Source organism: Phyllopteryx taeniolatus, chromosome 20, assembly GCF_024500385.1.
Source record: "Phyllopteryx taeniolatus isolate TA_2022b chromosome 20, UOR_Ptae_1.2, whole genome shotgun sequence".
NCBI classification, from domain to species: Eukaryota; Metazoa; Chordata; class Actinopteri; order Syngnathiformes; family Syngnathidae; genus Phyllopteryx; species Phyllopteryx taeniolatus.
In genome coordinates this window covers 6305536-6323405 of record NC_084521.1, presented here as the reverse complement: position 1 = coordinate 6323405, position 17870 = coordinate 6305536, and the positions used below count along the sequence as shown (strand labels likewise).

General features: G+C 39.7%; 3 protein-coding genes across 4 annotated transcripts in view; 2 read left to right on the top strand and 1 right to left on the bottom strand.

Moving 5' to 3' along the window:
* The first annotated feature begins 803 nt into the window (after positions 1 to 803).
* On the top strand, positions 804 to 6967 carry mnx1 (motor neuron and pancreas homeobox 1). The gene is made up of 3 exons (XM_061758632.1): positions 804 to 1359; positions 5212 to 5372; positions 5890 to 6967. The coding sequence occupies exons 1-3, from the start codon at positions 861 to 863 to the stop codon at positions 6190 to 6192; spliced, it is 963 nt and encodes a 320-aa protein (XP_061614616.1). The 5' UTR covers positions 804 to 860; the 3' UTR covers positions 6193 to 6967.
* Positions 6968 to 8016: 1049 nt separating this feature from the next.
* nom1 (nucleolar protein with MIF4G domain 1) lies at positions 8017 to 16322 on the bottom strand. The gene is made up of 11 exons (XM_061757575.1): positions 15179 to 16322; positions 14991 to 15103; positions 13711 to 13906; positions 13253 to 13576; positions 12498 to 12608; positions 11953 to 12111; positions 11578 to 11699; positions 11365 to 11497; positions 10234 to 10365; positions 9635 to 9744; positions 8017 to 9372 (listed from the first exon to the last, which is right to left on the bottom strand). The coding sequence occupies exons 1-11, from the start codon at positions 16001 to 16003 to the stop codon at positions 9210 to 9212; spliced, it is 2388 nt and encodes a 795-aa protein (XP_061613559.1). The 5' UTR covers positions 16004 to 16322; the 3' UTR covers positions 8017 to 9209.
* Positions 16323 to 16329: 7 nt separating this feature from the next.
* The window catches only part of lmbr1 (limb development membrane protein 1), a 47469-nt gene continuing 45928 nt past the window's right edge, over positions 16330 to 17870 (top strand). Inside the window, exon 1 of one of the 2 annotated variants that reach the window (XM_061757577.1) lies at positions 16330 to 16536. In XM_061757577.1, coding sequence (XP_061613561.1) covers positions 16474 to 16536 — 63 coding nt within the window. In that variant the 5' untranslated portion in view covers positions 16330 to 16473. The remainder of the gene's footprint in view (positions 16537 to 17870) is intronic. The other variant, XM_061757578.1, reaches the window with a different exon arrangement.

Here is a 17870-nt window from a genome sequence, read left to right as displayed (position 1 = left end):
TCTAAATGCATCGAAACGTATTTGATTAGTTGAAATAAATCAGTAATAACAATAGTAAAAGTTCCCTGTATACTAACATGGAGTTTCCATGAAATAATGCACATATTTAGTAGCCAATACAACGCGATAAAATTTGATCGAGTAAAAACAAACATTTCCCCAAGTGGTCACGTGAGCTTCCAGGAAGTCAATGCAGCAGAAATTCTCCACTTTTACAGCCCAAAATGCATTCAAATGTACACATCTCGTAAACACACTGAATACAATACTTAATTTTGGGTTGTAAATGATTAAAATGTGGTAAAATGACGTAATGTTGTCTTTTTTCTCTCTCTAAAACAACCAAAGAACATGTTAGTTTAACACATTTTAATCACCTGCAACCGATGCACACGCTCGAATTAAATGAATTCAAATGATTTTTTTTCCAGTGTATTTTGCAGACAAGAAAAACACTACAATGTATTTTAATGCATAGTGGTTTTTTTTTTAAAATTATTATTATTATTATAATGTGAGGCTATTTAAAATAATAATAATGCTGATAATACTAATATGTGTCTCGGGTGACCTTGAGGGGTGTGAAATCCTTCCAACGTGCTGCACTTTAATTCCTTAAACGAATATTAACGATGATGCTATAAGTGTAAAATATGGCGGCTCGTTCGAACCAATTGACACTGGTGAGTATTTTTGGTGGAAGGTGAGTGGGCTCCAATTGAAATGAGGGCCGGAGGAGGGGTTAGTGATTCTCCTCCGGCCAATCAGGCCGGCGGGACGAGCATTAAGTGCCGCGCCGAGCTCCGTGCTCACACTCGGGGTCCGCTCCTAACTTCCGCGCGGTCATCTCTCGCTCCAAGATGGAGAAGTCGAAAAACTTCCGCATCGACGCGCTGCTGGCGGCGGACAGCCCCAAAGTGCAGACGTCCCCCCTGGCCCTAGTCACCACCGGCACCGGCAACGCCGCCTCGGAGCTCACCAACGCCGGGGAGCCTCTCCGCGCAGAGACGCCGTCCCCTCCTCGGATATCCGCCCACGGCCTCATCCCCAAGCCGGGCTTTCTCAGCGGCCCTCACGGGTTGGTGGGACTGCACCCCCAGAACGGCGGCGGAGGGATCCCCGCGCAGGCGCTCTACGGCCACCCCGTGTACGCCTACTCTGCGGCGGCCGCGCTCACCGCCCAGCATCCGGCCTTGTCCTACGCGTCGCCGTACCCCCACGGTTCGCATCACGGCCACCACCAGCACCACCAAGGCGGGGGGGACCCCATCAAGCTGACCGCCAGCACCTTCCAGCTGGACCACTGGCTGCGGGTGTCCACAGCCGGCATGATGCTGCCCAAAATGGCAGACTTCAACTGTGAGTACGCTTTTGGCTCACAAATACAACATTAAATATGGATGTGGAAAATATGATAAAGAAATTGTCAGTATGGTCAAGGAGACCAAACCATTAACAAAAAACTAATTAAAAAAAAAAACCAAACAAACAAAAAAATGAGTAGATTAGTTCTTGGCTCCCGAAATGAAATACAGACGTATATATTGATATGACTATTATAACACAAATATACATAGTCATTAGTCAAGGGGATGGGAAAAGGTAATAAAAACCCTACTTCTGAAGGCTCCCGAATATCTTCTAATAGTACAATTATTAATTATTACAAAAAGACGACTTTTTTGTAGGTCTTATTTTCTTAAAATTATTTTCGTAAAAAGTGAAAACATTTCTTTTTTTATTCCTAAAATATATATATTTTTTTTTTACACCCTACGGGACAAGCCAAAAGTGACAACAACATTGTAAAACAACTACAAAAAAAACAAAAACAAAAAAAATTGTTGTTGTATTATTATTGTTATTATTACGTAGAGTCATTTCATTTTCTCCAAATGTAAAAAAAAAAAATCTGGATTTGGGAGTTATGTTGTCAATACAGATTATAGAATAAAAGGGAAAAAATATTTTTAATCTTGCATCAACACGTCTTCAAAACAGTCAAAACAAGCACATAAAAATATCTCGATTTATTACAAGATTTATTGTCATTTTACATCACCATGGGTTCCAGGGCACATGTATTAAAATATATATTTTTAAAATGTAACTATTAGAAGCAATTCAGTATAGTCAGTTTTGGATCCCACAAACCAAAAATTATAACAATAAATTATAGCTATTATAAGACAATGTTCAGTATAGGACCAAACCATGAGGAAATAAATAAATAACACAAATTTACCCTACAAAAAATAACCATTTACATGATGTTTATGGATATAAGAAAGAAATTCCAGGAGTGATTTTGAATGAACAAGGGCCCCAGAACTCTAAACAGCAGATTTTGTCAGTGGACAGGAGCCATTTTGGCTCAAAGTTGGACCAAACGATTACAAAAACAAAATTTGTAAACAATATAAGATATATTGTTTATTATTAACCATATATTAATACCTTAAAATGATTACAAAACAGGACGTTTTTGCTTGGGTTCTATCCAAAAATATGTTTTATACATCGTTATAGTTATAATTTTTTTATTATAATTATGTTGATTTGGTTCAACGATAATCCAGAATAGCTGCCATTGTCCTGTAATAAAAACAAATTTACCAAATACATCAATTTGTTATTAGTGGTTTATGTTGAGAAAAATGGACACGTTTCTTTTAAGTATCCAGTTGTTATAGTAAAGTAATAAATACATTTTAAAAAACTAAATGTGCAAACTGGGCTCTAACACTTTTTTTTTTTTTTTTTTTTTAAAGTTTGGTCCAGTTTTGAGCCAAAATGGCTTCCGTTGTCCTATAAGAAAACAAATTCACTAACTGTACTAGATTCATAAATTCATTGTCCTTTTCTGATCTAAGTGAACATGTTTTAGATAACAATAACAAAGAAAACCAATGAGGCTTTCACATAATTATTTTTTTTAATCAACTGACCACTGATAAATTGTGCTGTGTACACTTGTGTTTTTGAGCCAAAATGACTACATTAACTTTTTCCAAATATTGATAATCCTTACGTTAATAAACTACGACTGGCGACTACAAAAATGGCTGCTGCCCACTGGTTGTTGTTGGGTGTTGAGCCAAACATCATGTAAATGATTATTTGTTGTTTTAAAATGGTTTGGTCCTGCTATCCATGGCTGCTTATAATTTATATCATTATTATATGATAATTTCATTTCTGTTCTCAGAGGCAGAACTAATTTCCTCTAGTAAAATTGTATTTTTTTTTTTAAATTAGTGTAGTCAGTAGATTTATAATTAGATTTTTTTTTTTTAATGCTATGCGACTTAGTGCTATGCACTGTGTTACAATAGTCATACGTTATTGTTTTTATAGTTTTATAAGGTTTTAGCTACAATAGACAACATATCATGTAATAAGGCTTTTTTTTTTTTTTTTTAATGTTTTGACTGGTTTGGAGATATGTTGATGTAAAAGTGGTTCAAATAATTCATTCATGGAAAAAAAAACTGTTCTATTCTGCCATCAAGTAGGCTTTGATATATTATATTAACTCTTATAGAAATTAAGAAAGTGTCCGATTATATCAAAACTCGAATCGAAACAACTAGAATGTTTCTACAGCAGAATGTTAGTCTCTCCTTTGTCCCCCCCCGCCCCCCCCCACCACCCTAAATAAATAAATACAGTAATCCCTTGTTTATCATGGGGGTTAGGTTCCGAACCACCACCGACCGCAGTAGGTAAAATCCACAAAGCAGTGACCATATATTACCGCGAAATGACAATTTATGCGCAATATGAATATGAAAAAAAACCAACAACAAAAAACATCTGCAATGCACTGAATCCGTAATAGGTCAACCGTGATATAGTGAGGGAACACTGTACTGACAATAAACATGTAGGCCTTATAAGGCGCTTTAAAGCAACAACAACAACAACTACTATGAAGATGTTTTGTACAGTGGTGTCGAATGGAGTTCATACGTACAAGGTGACACAGATGGATGATTTTTGGGAGAGGAACTAAAATGGACAGATAATGGACAGTGGGAAAGTGGCGGTGGGCTGTGAAAGCCACAGTGGACATGCTACTTGCTCACCACGCACACTGCCCTTTTTGTCCACGCTCGTTTCTAACAGATTTGGGTCAAAAAACGAACCAGTGGCGGATGTAGTTCATTTTCTATGTGGACACTCTGCCGGGACAAATGGGGGAATGATGAGATCACGGGAATTGAAAAGGTGCCCGATAGGAAAGATGTTCTCAGTAAATAATCGCATTGTAGTACTGCTGTACATAATTTTGCCTCATTTTTGATGAATTTGGGGTATTTTTATTTTCCTGTGTTGGCTCGTTTTGGTTGTTGTTGTGGGGAATCACCCTTCTGTGGTCATGTAACATTTCTTTTATTATACAATTGTACATATTTTTTTCTAACATTTAACACATTTTTGGTATTTTTTTTGATTGTGTCAGCTATCTGTTTTTCCTTCGAGAATCTGAATCTACTGCCATCATTTGGGTCAGGGATAGAGAATCATTGACATGTTGTCACATTGGATATATTTGTATATTCAAATAATTTACATCATTTGGAATAATCTTGCCTGATTTTGAATGAATTTGGTAATTTTTTGTGTCAGACCTTATTACTTAGAAAATAATCATTTGTAGACTTGTTTATGTCAGGGGTGTGAAATCCATGACCTTGAGTCATGTAGTGCTTTGTTTATTAATCTAATAAAAATGTATAAAATTTGACATCATTTGCAATAATTTTACCTCATTTTTAATACTTTTGTTTTGCAATGTTGAACCTTTGTACTACTAGAATCTGAATGATTTGCCTACTTAAGTTAGGGGTGGGGATGCTATGACCTGTGGCTCAAGTAGTTATTTTTAATATATATGTAAATATTTGTTATAAAATTGTAAATAATTTGGAACAATTTCACCTCATTTTTTATAACATTTTTGGTATTGCAGTTTCACTGTATCTGTTTGTTAATTGTACAGTTTAATGCCCAAACCAGGAGTGTGAAATCAAAGTGCATTTGATTCGGGCCACAATGCAGAAGAGAAACTGGGAAAAGAAACAATAACCATTTATACCTCAAATGCTCTCGATATACAAATAATAAACATTAGTTTGATGATATTTAGTCCCGTAATGGAAAGTGACTGTTGTGTTTGTGTGTGCGTGTATGATGGCCCACATGCAGCCCAGGCGCAGTCCAACTTGCTGGGCAAGTGCAGGAGGCCGAGGACGGCGTTCACCAGCCAGCAGCTGCTGGAGCTGGAGCATCAGTTCAAACTCAACAAGTACCTGTCTCGACCCAAACGCTTCGAGGTGGCCACCTCCCTCATGCTCACCGAAACGCAGGTACTAAAAAGTACAAGACGTTCATCGCTCGATGAATCCTACGCCTTTTCCGAGGTCAAAACCGAGCATCTATCCATCAGCTGTATCTAGCTATACACACATTATGACCCATCTAAGCTTGCTATACAGTATGTTTGCTTGCCACGATATGTCAATTATGTTTCGTAAAAAGGGCTGTTGTTACTAGGAAACAGAATTTCTCTGTGGGATTTATAAAGTAAATCTACCCATCAACATACCTTTATCCATACTATCCACCTATCTATCAGTCTTTCTTTTGTGAGAGTAACTAGTTAAACATCCAGCTACCTATGATATCTATTTGTCTGTCTTAGGTCAATTTGATCTATCAATCTGTCCATCTACAATATCCACTCCATCCTACATCTATCTACATATCGATGTCTACCAATTTTCCATCTATCTGTCTGTCTAGTTGCATTCATCTATCCACCCTGGTTGGTAGGCACAGATGCTTCCCAACTTGATTCGTTTTGTTATACTGGCTCGCCCCAAGGTGAAAATCTGGTTCCAGAATCGGCGCATGAAGTGGAAGCGGAGCAAGAAGGCCAAGGAACAAGCGGCGCAGGAGGCCGAGAAGCAGAAGGGCGTCAAGGGCGCGCACGGCGGCGACAAGGCCGAGCAAGACGGCGAGCAGTCGGACTACGACGGCGGCGGCAAGACGACGACGAGCAAAAACGGCAGGATACGAGACTTGAAGGACAGCGACGACGAGGGCGACCGCTTCCTCTACAACTCCTCGGACTGTTCCTCGGACGACGAGCGCAATCGAACGTGCGACCTCAGCCCGCAGCCTTGAGGGGGGAGGAGAACTTTGCATGGAAAGCCTTTTTATTGTTAACATTTTTATTTAAAATAAATATATATATATGATGACAGAAAGAGGTCAGACATAAGCAATCTATCAATATACTTTGCCAACACATCAGCCGTAAGTGACACTGGCGATCAGTGAAACTGAAGTGTGAAGAGAATACAAGAAAATATTTTCTTTCATAATTTTCATAATTTCCTGGCAAATTATAAGACATGAATAAGTCAATTGCAGTGACCTGTAATACAATATCGCGATACTTTGCCAACATGACGACAACACAACAATAATGCAATATTAGCTGAAAACTATTACGATACCTACATAACTAAAGGGCAAGAAAATGAAGCATATGTATGTATTTATTTTCTTTCATAAACTGATATCGCAACTACTTGTAATGATATTAGATGCTGGTGTATCATCATTTCTTTGTTTTGTGACACCACTAGCGTTTATGCAAAACTGAGCATTTTTACTTCCAGAGCCCACGATAAACATTTTTATAAAAAATATATCATGAATAACGTGTTCATGAATACTGTATGACAAATTTTACACACTTGGCTGCATGTTCTCTATTGAGGTGGGAATCATAATATTTGACTATGGGACTATTGTTACGATAGATCACAATGTAGATATAATAGAAGAAGGGTAAACACATTAAGCATTGAAATACAGTATGTCCAATTCTTATGACAGTACTGAAATCAAAACTACTTGGACAGTGTCTGACACCGTTGTAGGTCTATGCAAAACTGAGCTTTTTTTTTTTACTTTATTCCATTTGCTTCGACAGCAATAATCTTGTTTTATGTTGGCCTTATTATAGTGAATAATAAAAAAATATTATTATTTATTTTTCTATACCGTATTTATAAAAGAAAAAAATGCATGCTAAATCTCTCGGTGCAAATAGTGTCAAATAAATAGTGTTTTAAAAAAAATAAATACAAAAATGTGTGTGAGTTGCAGCGAGGGTTTGATTTATGGCGCAGGACACATGCAGCCTTGTGCGTTGACAGCCCGGGGTCATGGGAATGACTGTTAATGGCGCTGTCGGATGTGTGCAAACGTGCTGTGTGAACAAACAGCAAGAAGAAGAAACATTTCGCGCCACACCACCAATGGACTCGCATTGAGACACCCTGTGTAAAAAAAAAAAAAAGAAGATAGAAAAAAAAAAAAAAAGGCATAACTTTCTACTGAGACTCAATTGGAGAGATTCTAATAATTACAAAGAAAGTTGGAGTTTATTGTATTATGGAAACCACTTGTCACAAAATATATATACATATATAAAATGTATGTTGTTATTTGAGAATCCACACATTAAGGTAAAATGTAAGTAAAATAACTGTATGCATTTTAAAATTGGCACAAAATATCTTTGTTTAGTTTTAATCGTATTTGAGAATTTTTTTTTTTTAGCAGTGAAAAAAATTGTTTTGCAAATCTATTTTGAATTAAATTCATTTTTATTTGAGAATCTACACATTCTAATAAAATTAAAAGTATTTACTTTAAAAAATACATTTTTAAACAATTCATTTCAGAAACCAGTCATAAAATCAAATAAATTCTTTAAATACTGCATTTTGTAAAATATATTTAAAAAATATCATTTGAAAAAATACTGATGTAATAACATGCCACCAAATAAAAAAATGCCATTTTTTAATTCAAAATTTAGTGAAATATTTTACGTTTTGAGAATCCACACAATGAAGTCAGAAAAAAAGTATATATTTTTTAAGAGGGATTATTTATAAACAAACTCATTTCAACACAGAAAGTCACAACCCATGAAACAATACATGCATTTGTTTATTCTTTTTTAAATACATTTTGTAAAAATTTGAGATTCCACACAGTGGCGGCATCATGCTTTGGGGTTGTTTGTCTTCAACTAGAACTGGGGACTTCGTCGAGGTGGAGGAAATTATGAACAGTTGGAAAAGCAGTCAGTGTCTGCACAAAACTTGCTAAAAAGAAAATAAATGTCAGAAAAAGCCTACTAGAACATCTCAACTTTATTTGGGGTTAATCAGAGGCACTTAAGAGGTGGCAGGTGTGTGCTGACACCCATTTAACATGAGTTTGAATGTAATTGATTAATTCTGAACAGTCACATCTCCAGTTATTAGATGGTGTGTGCACTTATGCAACATTATCTCAGTTGTTTTTTGTTACTTCCCCTCTCAAAAACAATTACACAAAAAATAAGTCAATTGAGTTTTACAGGTTATAGGTCATTAATGGTGTAAAAAAGTTTTGAAACGATTAATCTTGGTATTCATGTTTTATATCACAAAATCCTAGCACAGCAAGGTTGTGTAAGTTTTTTTTTTTTTTTTAATATCCACTGTAGAAAACAATTTCACTTTAGAATCCACACACTGATTAAACAAAATAATTAGAAAAATTAGTACAAACATTGGGACATTTATGGCTATTTTTGGTAGTATTTCACAAGTAATGGAAAGGCCTTGGCCTTCAACTCTTATTGTTGCGGGAGTAAATTTGGTCATTTTGTCACAGGCTGTTTAGTGAAGGACCACCGGCTTATCTTCCCGCCGTGTTTGCTTTGGCGGCCACGGATCAAGAGTTCAGGTCGGGGTCAGGCCCGACTGGGCCTAAAAAGTGGCACACAAAGGTCAGTGTGTGTGGCGCGCACACACTGAGTCCATTGATCCCACTGTATACACCTCATGGCTTGCTCACACCACACGTGAATGCATTGGTGATCTACAGTGGAACAAATGAAGTCACAAATAAATTTATCTGTTCGTTTTTATTATACATTTTGCTGAACTATTTCATTTACACATATTACCCAAAAAGTCATCTGGGATAGGTTCCAGCTCAGTCACAATCCTAATGAGGACAAGCGCTATAAAAAAAATTGATCGGTGGATGGATAATTTTTATCATATTTCTTCTAGGAAGAGGATGTTCCCTCTAGGAAAAAGTGTTCCAGGGTCCTGTTTCCTTTTCTATTACAGTTTGACTCTGGCCTCTTTGGCCTCCATCGCCTTGGTGGCGATGTGAGCGCGTTCTGTCAGTGCGGCGTCCTGCGGCCCGGCGCGTTTCAGCAGGAAGTGGCTGATGAAAAGCTTCAGGCCCTCGCGCAGCATTCCCAGCTGGGGAATTCCAGAAATCCTGGCAGGTGAGCAACAAATGAGGGGCGAGGGGGTATTGACGGTGCGCGGTCGGTGGCAAGGAAGAAAGACAAACAAGTGTCTGGGTTATCCAAAACCATCTCTCTGAATTTTTAGAATAATACTACGCAATCACACAACTAATAAAGATCATCTTTAATACTGTACTGGAAATTCATTTATAACACATGCTAAGTTTCTCCCAGACTGCTTACTTTGACAGGTGCTGCTGTTTTGGTTAGGAAGGCGTTTATTTCTCTCACCTGGCAAAAATGCTGACGAGATCTTCAGGCTCTGTGTCTGTGAGCAGCCGAGTCAGGACTTGGCGCAGGAAGCGCACCTTGGGCTTGTCGAGCTCTCCGAACTCTATTACCTGAAACCCCAAAAGCTCCCCTTTGTGATCATTCAGAAAAAATATGCAGACCTCCACCAAGGCCTGACCATCCTAAACCGTTTGACACACTCCACTACAGTCCTGTTTGTTATAAGGTGGGCGCCAATTGCCACACAGAATGCTTGTGAGTAAGATGTAAATTGGCTGTAATGGTGAAAAGTGGGGGGAAAATAGCTTTGTGAGATAGTCACTAAAATTTTATGTTTTCTTCTTTGGCTTGAACCCCCCCACAACGAAGTTTCGTTTAGGGTGAGCATGCTTAATAAATATCTTTACTGCAAACTTCAACTGGCAATGGCAATAAACAGCTTGAAACAAGCACACTCGACCTCTTTGTTTGAAGGATTCTTCACTAGCGCACTAAGCAAAACAAATAAATAAATAAACCCCCTCAAAAAACTAAGTTGGGGCACTCGTAAGACAAGGTAACACTGTAAATGTATCTAAATTCCAGATGTGATTGCTTACTTTGAGTAGTGAGAGCGAGAGGCACTTGTTCTGGAGGAGGCGTGTCACGAGCTGGATTAAATTGTTAAAATTCCTGGCAGGAAGGTTGGAAAGCTCCCGGAATTTATCCCACAGGTTGAACTGGAAGGTCATCTGTTAAAAATGGAGGCAAGGGGGAAAAAAAAAAAAAAAAAGTGTCAAAACCAATGAGAAGAAACTTAACGAGCTGACGCGTGAAAAGCAAACGTTCCCGGCGAGCTCTTTGTGAAGGACAATGAGTCGTCGGCGGCTGATGTGGTCGGTCCAAGGAGGAAGTGTTGTTGTTTGTGGTCACAGTTTGAGTGTGCTCATATCACAGGGGAAGAAGGTGTGAGAAGATCCCACCACATGGGTCACGCAAGTTCGAAAAGGAGGTAAGTGGAAGTTAGTCGTTAGCATGCAGACTTATTAGCACTCAATCAGGTGATTATGCTCAGTGGACTGTGGCTTTGATTGTTTCTTTTTTGAGGGCCTGAAAAATGACATCAATGGCTTTACATTGGGTGGGGAACATTTTTACCACAGGGCTTGTGAAACTCTGCTTGGTGGACAGCGGCCGCCTCCGGCGCCGCCCTAACGGCATTTAGCCATTTTGCAGAGCATAATTTGCAGCCGCCTAAAAGTGTTGTCCTCAGGGTTCTTAAAGTATCTCCACAAATAGCTTACTTTGATTTTAAAACATTTAATAACAAAAGCAGTCTTCTTAAGCAAAAAAAAAAAATACTGAACCGGTTAACTATTGTCGTAAAATTATGACTTTATTCTCTTTGTATATACTTTTTCTCCATTGTGGTCTACTCGTAATACTTCTGTAGTAAAGTACACAATGCACTGGACAGTCTGGATTAAAAATTCTGCCTTTACAAAGAACATGACCCTTCGTTTTGACCGACTTAAAGAGCATCACAGGATCAAAATATTAGAAACAGCTCTTATGATTCAGTGCAGCTGTAAAGCAATGCAAAGTACGCAATCATAAACATATTGTTAAATGACTAACTCTCGAACAAAATGTCTTTGGAAAGGCTGAATTTTGAATACAGCTCCTGTATTGGCCCTCAATTCAGTTTACCTGTGAGGTTTCATAATTTTGCTAAGCGTCGTCTTTGCTACCTGGAAACGGCGGTCGTGAGCGCAGAACTTCTCTCCCAACACGGCGTAGAAGCCATTGAAGGTTTTCTCCTGCAGGCAGCAATCCATCAGCACGTGGATGATCTCCCGCTCCTGCTTGTCTTTCAGCCCCATCCTTGACACAACCAATGAGATTCAATGTCAGAGTTCAACGTCACTACAACTTCCTCCGCTTTCAATTCAATGTAAAAGCACCTCAGCAGCTTGTGAAACGCATCCATGTAGTCCTCACTGGTCACGAGCATGCAGAAGATGTCCCTTCGGACCTCCGTGTTCATGCGCTGCTTTCGGGCCAGTTCCAGAACTTTGGCGGTGAACTAAAACAAAACCTGTGTGTGTGTGATTTGTTGACAGTACTCAGAGAGCGCAGACCTCTGCTGAGGCTTAAACGTTTGTCACCCTCCAATAAAAAGCATGTATCCCCCAAAGTTTTTTTAAGTATTAAGTAAATGACCTTTTTTTTTTCATCTGATGATAAAAGCATTTTGGGGAGATTTATGTTCTTTGTTAGACAGAAACTATATTAAATCTACCTATTAATGTATACTTTAATGCCAGTGTTCCACTCACCTGACCTTCGCCGACACTTTTGTTTTCTTGCTCACTGATCATGGGCGCACCACTCCACGACGAGCCCACAATCCACCAGCGGCCCACCTGGTCAGCCGACAGCAGGTTGTCCAGAGACACCCGCAGTTTCAAGTCGCTGCCCGCCGCGCTGCGCTGGATCTGTATTGCAAAAATTTTGTATTTAAAAGGAATCTTATTAAAATGAATGATCAAGAGCCACACAGCGTTGATTTTGTCATTGGCAGCATCTGTCCAGCTCTCCAATGCACCAGCAGTCTTTAAAGAGAGCTCTTTGAGGCCACCTGGTGGCTGAAGTGTAACCTATCATAACAACCTAAAACTGATATTTTTTTTAATGTTAATAATGGAGAAATCATTTGGAACAGTGATTCTCCATGTATAACATTGTACTTATATTACAATAATATTAAATATTACTTTTTAGGAATAAAAGCGCTGTCTCATTTTTATGAACACGTATGCCTACTATGCTAGTGTATTTTACTGTTGGTCACGATGGCACTGATTTTGAAGAAGTCACCCACCAGAGTCCTCTGCAGCTTCTTCAGCTTCTCCACAGGCTCGGGATCGTAGCCCGGAATCTTACGCATGTCGTTGTTCTTCAAGGCCAGCATGGTTTCCAACATGAAGCGCACCTACAAACGTTACGTTAATAGCATCATGTTGAAAGTGCAGTTTAAGGGCATAGGAGGTAGTTACCGTATTTTTGCAAATCTAAATTTAAAAAAAAAATACTCCCCACCAAAAAGATTTCTCTAAAATACATTGTCATAATATTACAACTGTTTCTGAAAGATGACTATTCTTTTAAGATTAGGACTTATTTCCCCCCCAAAAAAATTCCCCGCTGAAAAGTGTGACTTAGAAAAAAAATTTGTACATTTAAAAAAAAATAAACTCCCTCTTTTTCTGAATATGACTTTTTTTCTCGTTATGACTTTGTATCTAAAAAAATATTCTTGCAAGGTTACAACTTATTTCTGGGAAAATAAAAAGTTCAGGAAACTAAACTTTTCATTAAAAAAGGGACATTACTCTTAAAGAAACTGACTTAATTCTCATTATACTACAACCGTCTATGGAAAATGACAGTTACTTTTATTCAATTCTAAACTATTCTTGTGAATATGATGTATTCCTGGAAAAATGAAAACTTTTTTTCCTCAGAAATTTGTTTTTTTTTTTATGACGCACCCCCAACTAATTTGCCGTCTGTTAAAGGAATGGCCACTATTTGAGTAAATAGACTATGTCGGCTATTTCACTCCTCACTACGTACTCTGGTTTGATCCTGGAACTTCTTCCCAACCTCGACCGCCTTGCGCTGAGCTTCAGCGATGAGCTCCTTGAGCGCCAGGGGGTCGTCCTTCCGCAACGAGAAACCGACATTACGCAGCACGAACAGCACCAACTCGATGTCCTTCTCGCCGAACGCCGCCACTAGGCGCCGCAGGATGTCAAAGATGAGCAGTGAGTGCACCACTTGGAAGTTGTAGAGGTGTGCCACGATGGCCACCAGGTTGTCACACTCTTTGTCCTCGCTCAAGTGCTTGTACGTGTCGTCGAACCGGCGCACGACCGTCTCCAGGAAATTGGCTCCTACCTGGAATGTTAAAGGTAAGAGACTATTTTTGATTCTTGAGATTTTTTTAAACAAATAATTGGGTCTCTGGAAAGCCGATCCACTCATCAAGTGTGAAATTAAACAATCACATGGCAAGGAAAAGGCTCCGTTACCTCCAAGCCCACAGTGTGATGGAGGACGCTGACCAGAAGGACGTGCTCCATCAGCAGCCGGTCGGGCATCAGTGCCGGCGTGACGCAGGCGGCCAGCATCACATCCGTCAGGGTCTCGTTCATGTCCTTCCTGCTGCGGCTCATGTAGAGTGCTTCCAGCTGGCCGCTGATGGACGACATGTTGGGCTCGCTCAGCCTGAAAAACACAAGAATCAATCAATCTTTTAAAATAAAAAAAATATACACAAAACCTGGTAACCGTGTTCATCATAAGTAGACCCACAAAAAAGTCTTGTCTGAAAACACACAGGATGTCTGCTTATTTTGGCTTGAAGCGCCATTTAGTTGTTGCTCATTTCCAGGGGTCCTTCAAATGCAACTCCTACCCAATTTGAACCAAGTATACAGTGAACCCGCGCGCATTCGCGGTTCCACCTTTGTGAATTTGCATATCCACAATTCTTTGGTGCTGGCGGGACCAATCATCATTTATTACCTGAAAATCTCACACAACTTCAGTTTTTGTGCTCAGGCCTCAGCCATAAAATTATTACTTTGGCCCCGTCAGGTGGAAAGTAGGTGTTGTTGTTAGGTTTAAATCATTTGATAGTATTTTTGTTTTATTTGAGATGTCTTGATTTGTTGGCGCTCCTTGAAAACACTTTGAGCATTAAAAGTGAAAGTATGTTGCAGCTTCCCTCCCGACACAGCTACTGTTCGGCAACTTCCATGAGTCTTGCTAAAATCTGTACCAAATTTCAAATTGTCATATGTAACGAATAGTAACAATGAGATATTGCAAGCTTTTTTTCTTACCAAACCCCTTTTTAGAGTAACTTGAACAATAGTTGAACAAGCTAATATTCTTGACTTCTGATTTCAAACCTAGTTATCCACCAATTTGTTGTTTATATGTAATAGTATGATGAGGCGCTTAAACATTTACATGGTTTCGCAGTCATAATGGCCCTGGAACTACGATGTGGCCTGTGATTTTGTCACCCCTGCTGTAGATACAATTGGATGAAGGGCACTCTGAAAAAGACGTGCCACCTACTGGGAAAAATTTATATATGTAATGAAACCACAAAATTCTTCAAACTCTGTTGGCCTCTTTTTAAGGCGTAACAAACGATCATTTTGAGGTTGCAGCAGGTAGGTGACCCTTATTTTTCGATAGCTACATTCCCACCCCGTAGTGTATTTCACCTTGGGGAATATAATTGTTTGAGATCAAATTTCAAACGGTTAGTATTACTCTAACTCGTATTACGTCGTACCTGTTGACAAGGCCCTTCACATTCTTGTTCAGTTTTTGCAGCTCAGCTTTGCGTTGGTCGCCTCCAGCGTCACGCATGGATGGAGGCACGTACTTGCCTGTCGCAGAGGTACCCTAAAATGAACATGAAATACATTAAATGAATGAGATGCTGTTGTGGTGATGATTTAATACATACTGTGAACTCACAGTGTTTGAATTGGACTCTGCGGTCTCTTCTGTTTCTTCATCATCGTCATTTATTTCACTGTCATCCTCTAGTTGCTCATCCATTGCCTCCTCTTCTTCACTTGGTATTTCCTCCTCCTCCTCTTCTTGTTCTCCCACATCATCATTTACATCTTCTCGTTCATTCACCAAGTCCTCTTCGTCTTCACCTGAGTTGTCCCCGTCGAACTGCTCGAAGTTATCCTTGGCCAGGTCCATGTTGTCGTCGCTGTCGTACATCCCGCTGGCCAAAGTGTCTGAGTCGAGAGCACTCAGGATGTAGTCCAGTCCATCGGCCACAAATGACTGTGGCAGGCTTTTCTTGTTTTTTCTCTTGTTTAATTTTAAGTAGCGCTCAAGTTTCTTTATTTCTCGGTCCTCCTGTTCGTTGGCCTCCAAAAGTGCCTTCTTCCTCGACTCTTGAAGCTTGTTGGTTTTCTTGGGTGCCACTTTGGGCTTCTTTACATTAGTTTTTGGCACTTTTTTAACCTCGTCCTTCCTGTTGCCACCATTTGCCTTCTGTTTACGAGGTGTTACTGCCTGTTCAGCATCACCACTGGGCAGATTTCCAGGCATTTTACCTTGGTAGTGACTTTTCATCCTGGCTTTCTTCAGCTTCCGCTTCTCCTTGCGCAGCTCCTTCCTGCTTTTCCGTTTGACCGACCTCAAACCGGCGTCGTCATCCTCCGCTCGCTCAGCGCCGTTTTTGCTTTTGACAAACTCGCCCACCGCCACCATGTACTTCTGTAACACGGCGCTGGCATTCTTCTTTTTGTCGTTGCCCCGCGGCTTCCATTTACCTTTCATGGCAGCGGCTTTATACTAACGCTGAGCAGCTAGCTCTCGTTACATTCGACCCACTAAACGTATTCAAAATGCCACGTAAAAAACAAGCATTTTTGCTAAAAAAATAACATCTCCCTACCTACTGTTAGGTTGAGCAAGGGGGGATTTGATCACAAAATTACAGTTGTTTAAAACAAATCTTGCGTACACATGTGCAGCCATGGAGGTATACGGAAATGTCCCGGATGACGTGAAATTTTGCTTCCGGCGCTGACACAACGATGGGCGTGTAGTGATGACGTCGTTTATTTTGGAGATTTTTTTTTTCCCCCCCACCTCAAAGCGGGCTTCTTCCTCCTCCAACGTAAACTGTCTTTTTTAACCAGTCACGGTGGGCTAGGAGGAACGGAACGCGTACGACAGTGGGACAACTTTGAGCTATTATGTAGTGGAGTCTGGAGGCCCCTCTGGAAGCTTTTGCAATATGAAGAATGGAAGCAGACGATGTTACTATCAGGGAGCAGAATTTCCATAGCCAAGTCCGGGAGTACATTGTGAGTAGGGAAGCGGCTAACCGAGTGCTAGGCGGCTAACGACGTCCTCTAAAGAAATATGAACACTTATTGTGGTCGCGCTCGCTAAATGCTAACTAGCTCGAGCTGTCAGATGAACTGGCGTTTATGGCGCAACAACTTATTCAACACGTTCACAGTACTGCAATTGTTTTTTCATTTGGTGACGTTTACATTCTACCGCGCGCTTACTAACTAATTGAACAACCTGTTTTTAATTGTAATTGAATAACTATTGTTGTTATAAGTGGGGATTGTTTAGTAGTTATAGTGAAGCACGACAAAGATAGCACTTTGTAAAGGTGTCGTAACATGACACACAAAACGAGGATTCACAAGAAAATAAAACACTTGTCATTTAGGAATGACAGCCAATTTATGAAGAGTGCTGCACTCTAACTCATTTGCTAGGAGTTAGCAAACATGACAGTGAGATGATATGTATCTATGTTCTGTTGTTTTTTTCATTGGCAGTGTCCATGTTGACACTGAAACCATGAAATTGGATTACAGCCAATAATCAGGTTGTCACTGCCCTGTTCAACAATAAACAGCTCTTTGTTTCTTGTTAAAATGGCTCGAAATGGTGTGAAAGGGGTTTCCCATAAAAACGATCTTTGTCCTCGTTTCCCTTGCCTCACAGTTCTGTATAAAAAGCACTGAACTCAGCACTAACTCTGAAGGTTTTCTTTTATAAGTTGCCAGTTGCCTATCCCTACTTTAAGCAAACGTATCTATGTTAGGTATTAATTTAATATAGCCTACCATAGCTGTTTAGAATGTAGTGTAATTCGCCCACTAGTTGTCAAGGATAGACACCGCTGCCAGTGCACTTTTAATTGCTTTATTGAACAATCAGTAAGAAATCAAACACGTGATAATCACATTCATGCATGACTGACCGATGGGGACAACTAAAGTCGAGACACTCAACATGCGGAACCAACTCTACTGTCACTTTCAATGACACCCAGGTCACTCACCAGGCCAGGCCCTGCCGTTTAAAGCCATCCACATGCTTAAGTCACAGATACTACAGTAAAATGTGAGAATGGCGACCCCAAGTGGAAAAAACTAATACCCGTTACTGTGTTTAATAAAGCAAAAACACTTTTGAGCAGATGAATCAATGGGATAATGGGAAGAATCCTCGATTCTAACAATACTTGATGGCTGCAGCCTTACAAGTATCGCTTGTGTGAAAGTGTGGCTTATATCTACAGCTCAAATTGGCCCCAGCATGAATGAGGTAAAACTGTCACTGCACATCGACATCTCCATTTTGACTCCATGTCCCATTAAGGTGTGAAAAACTG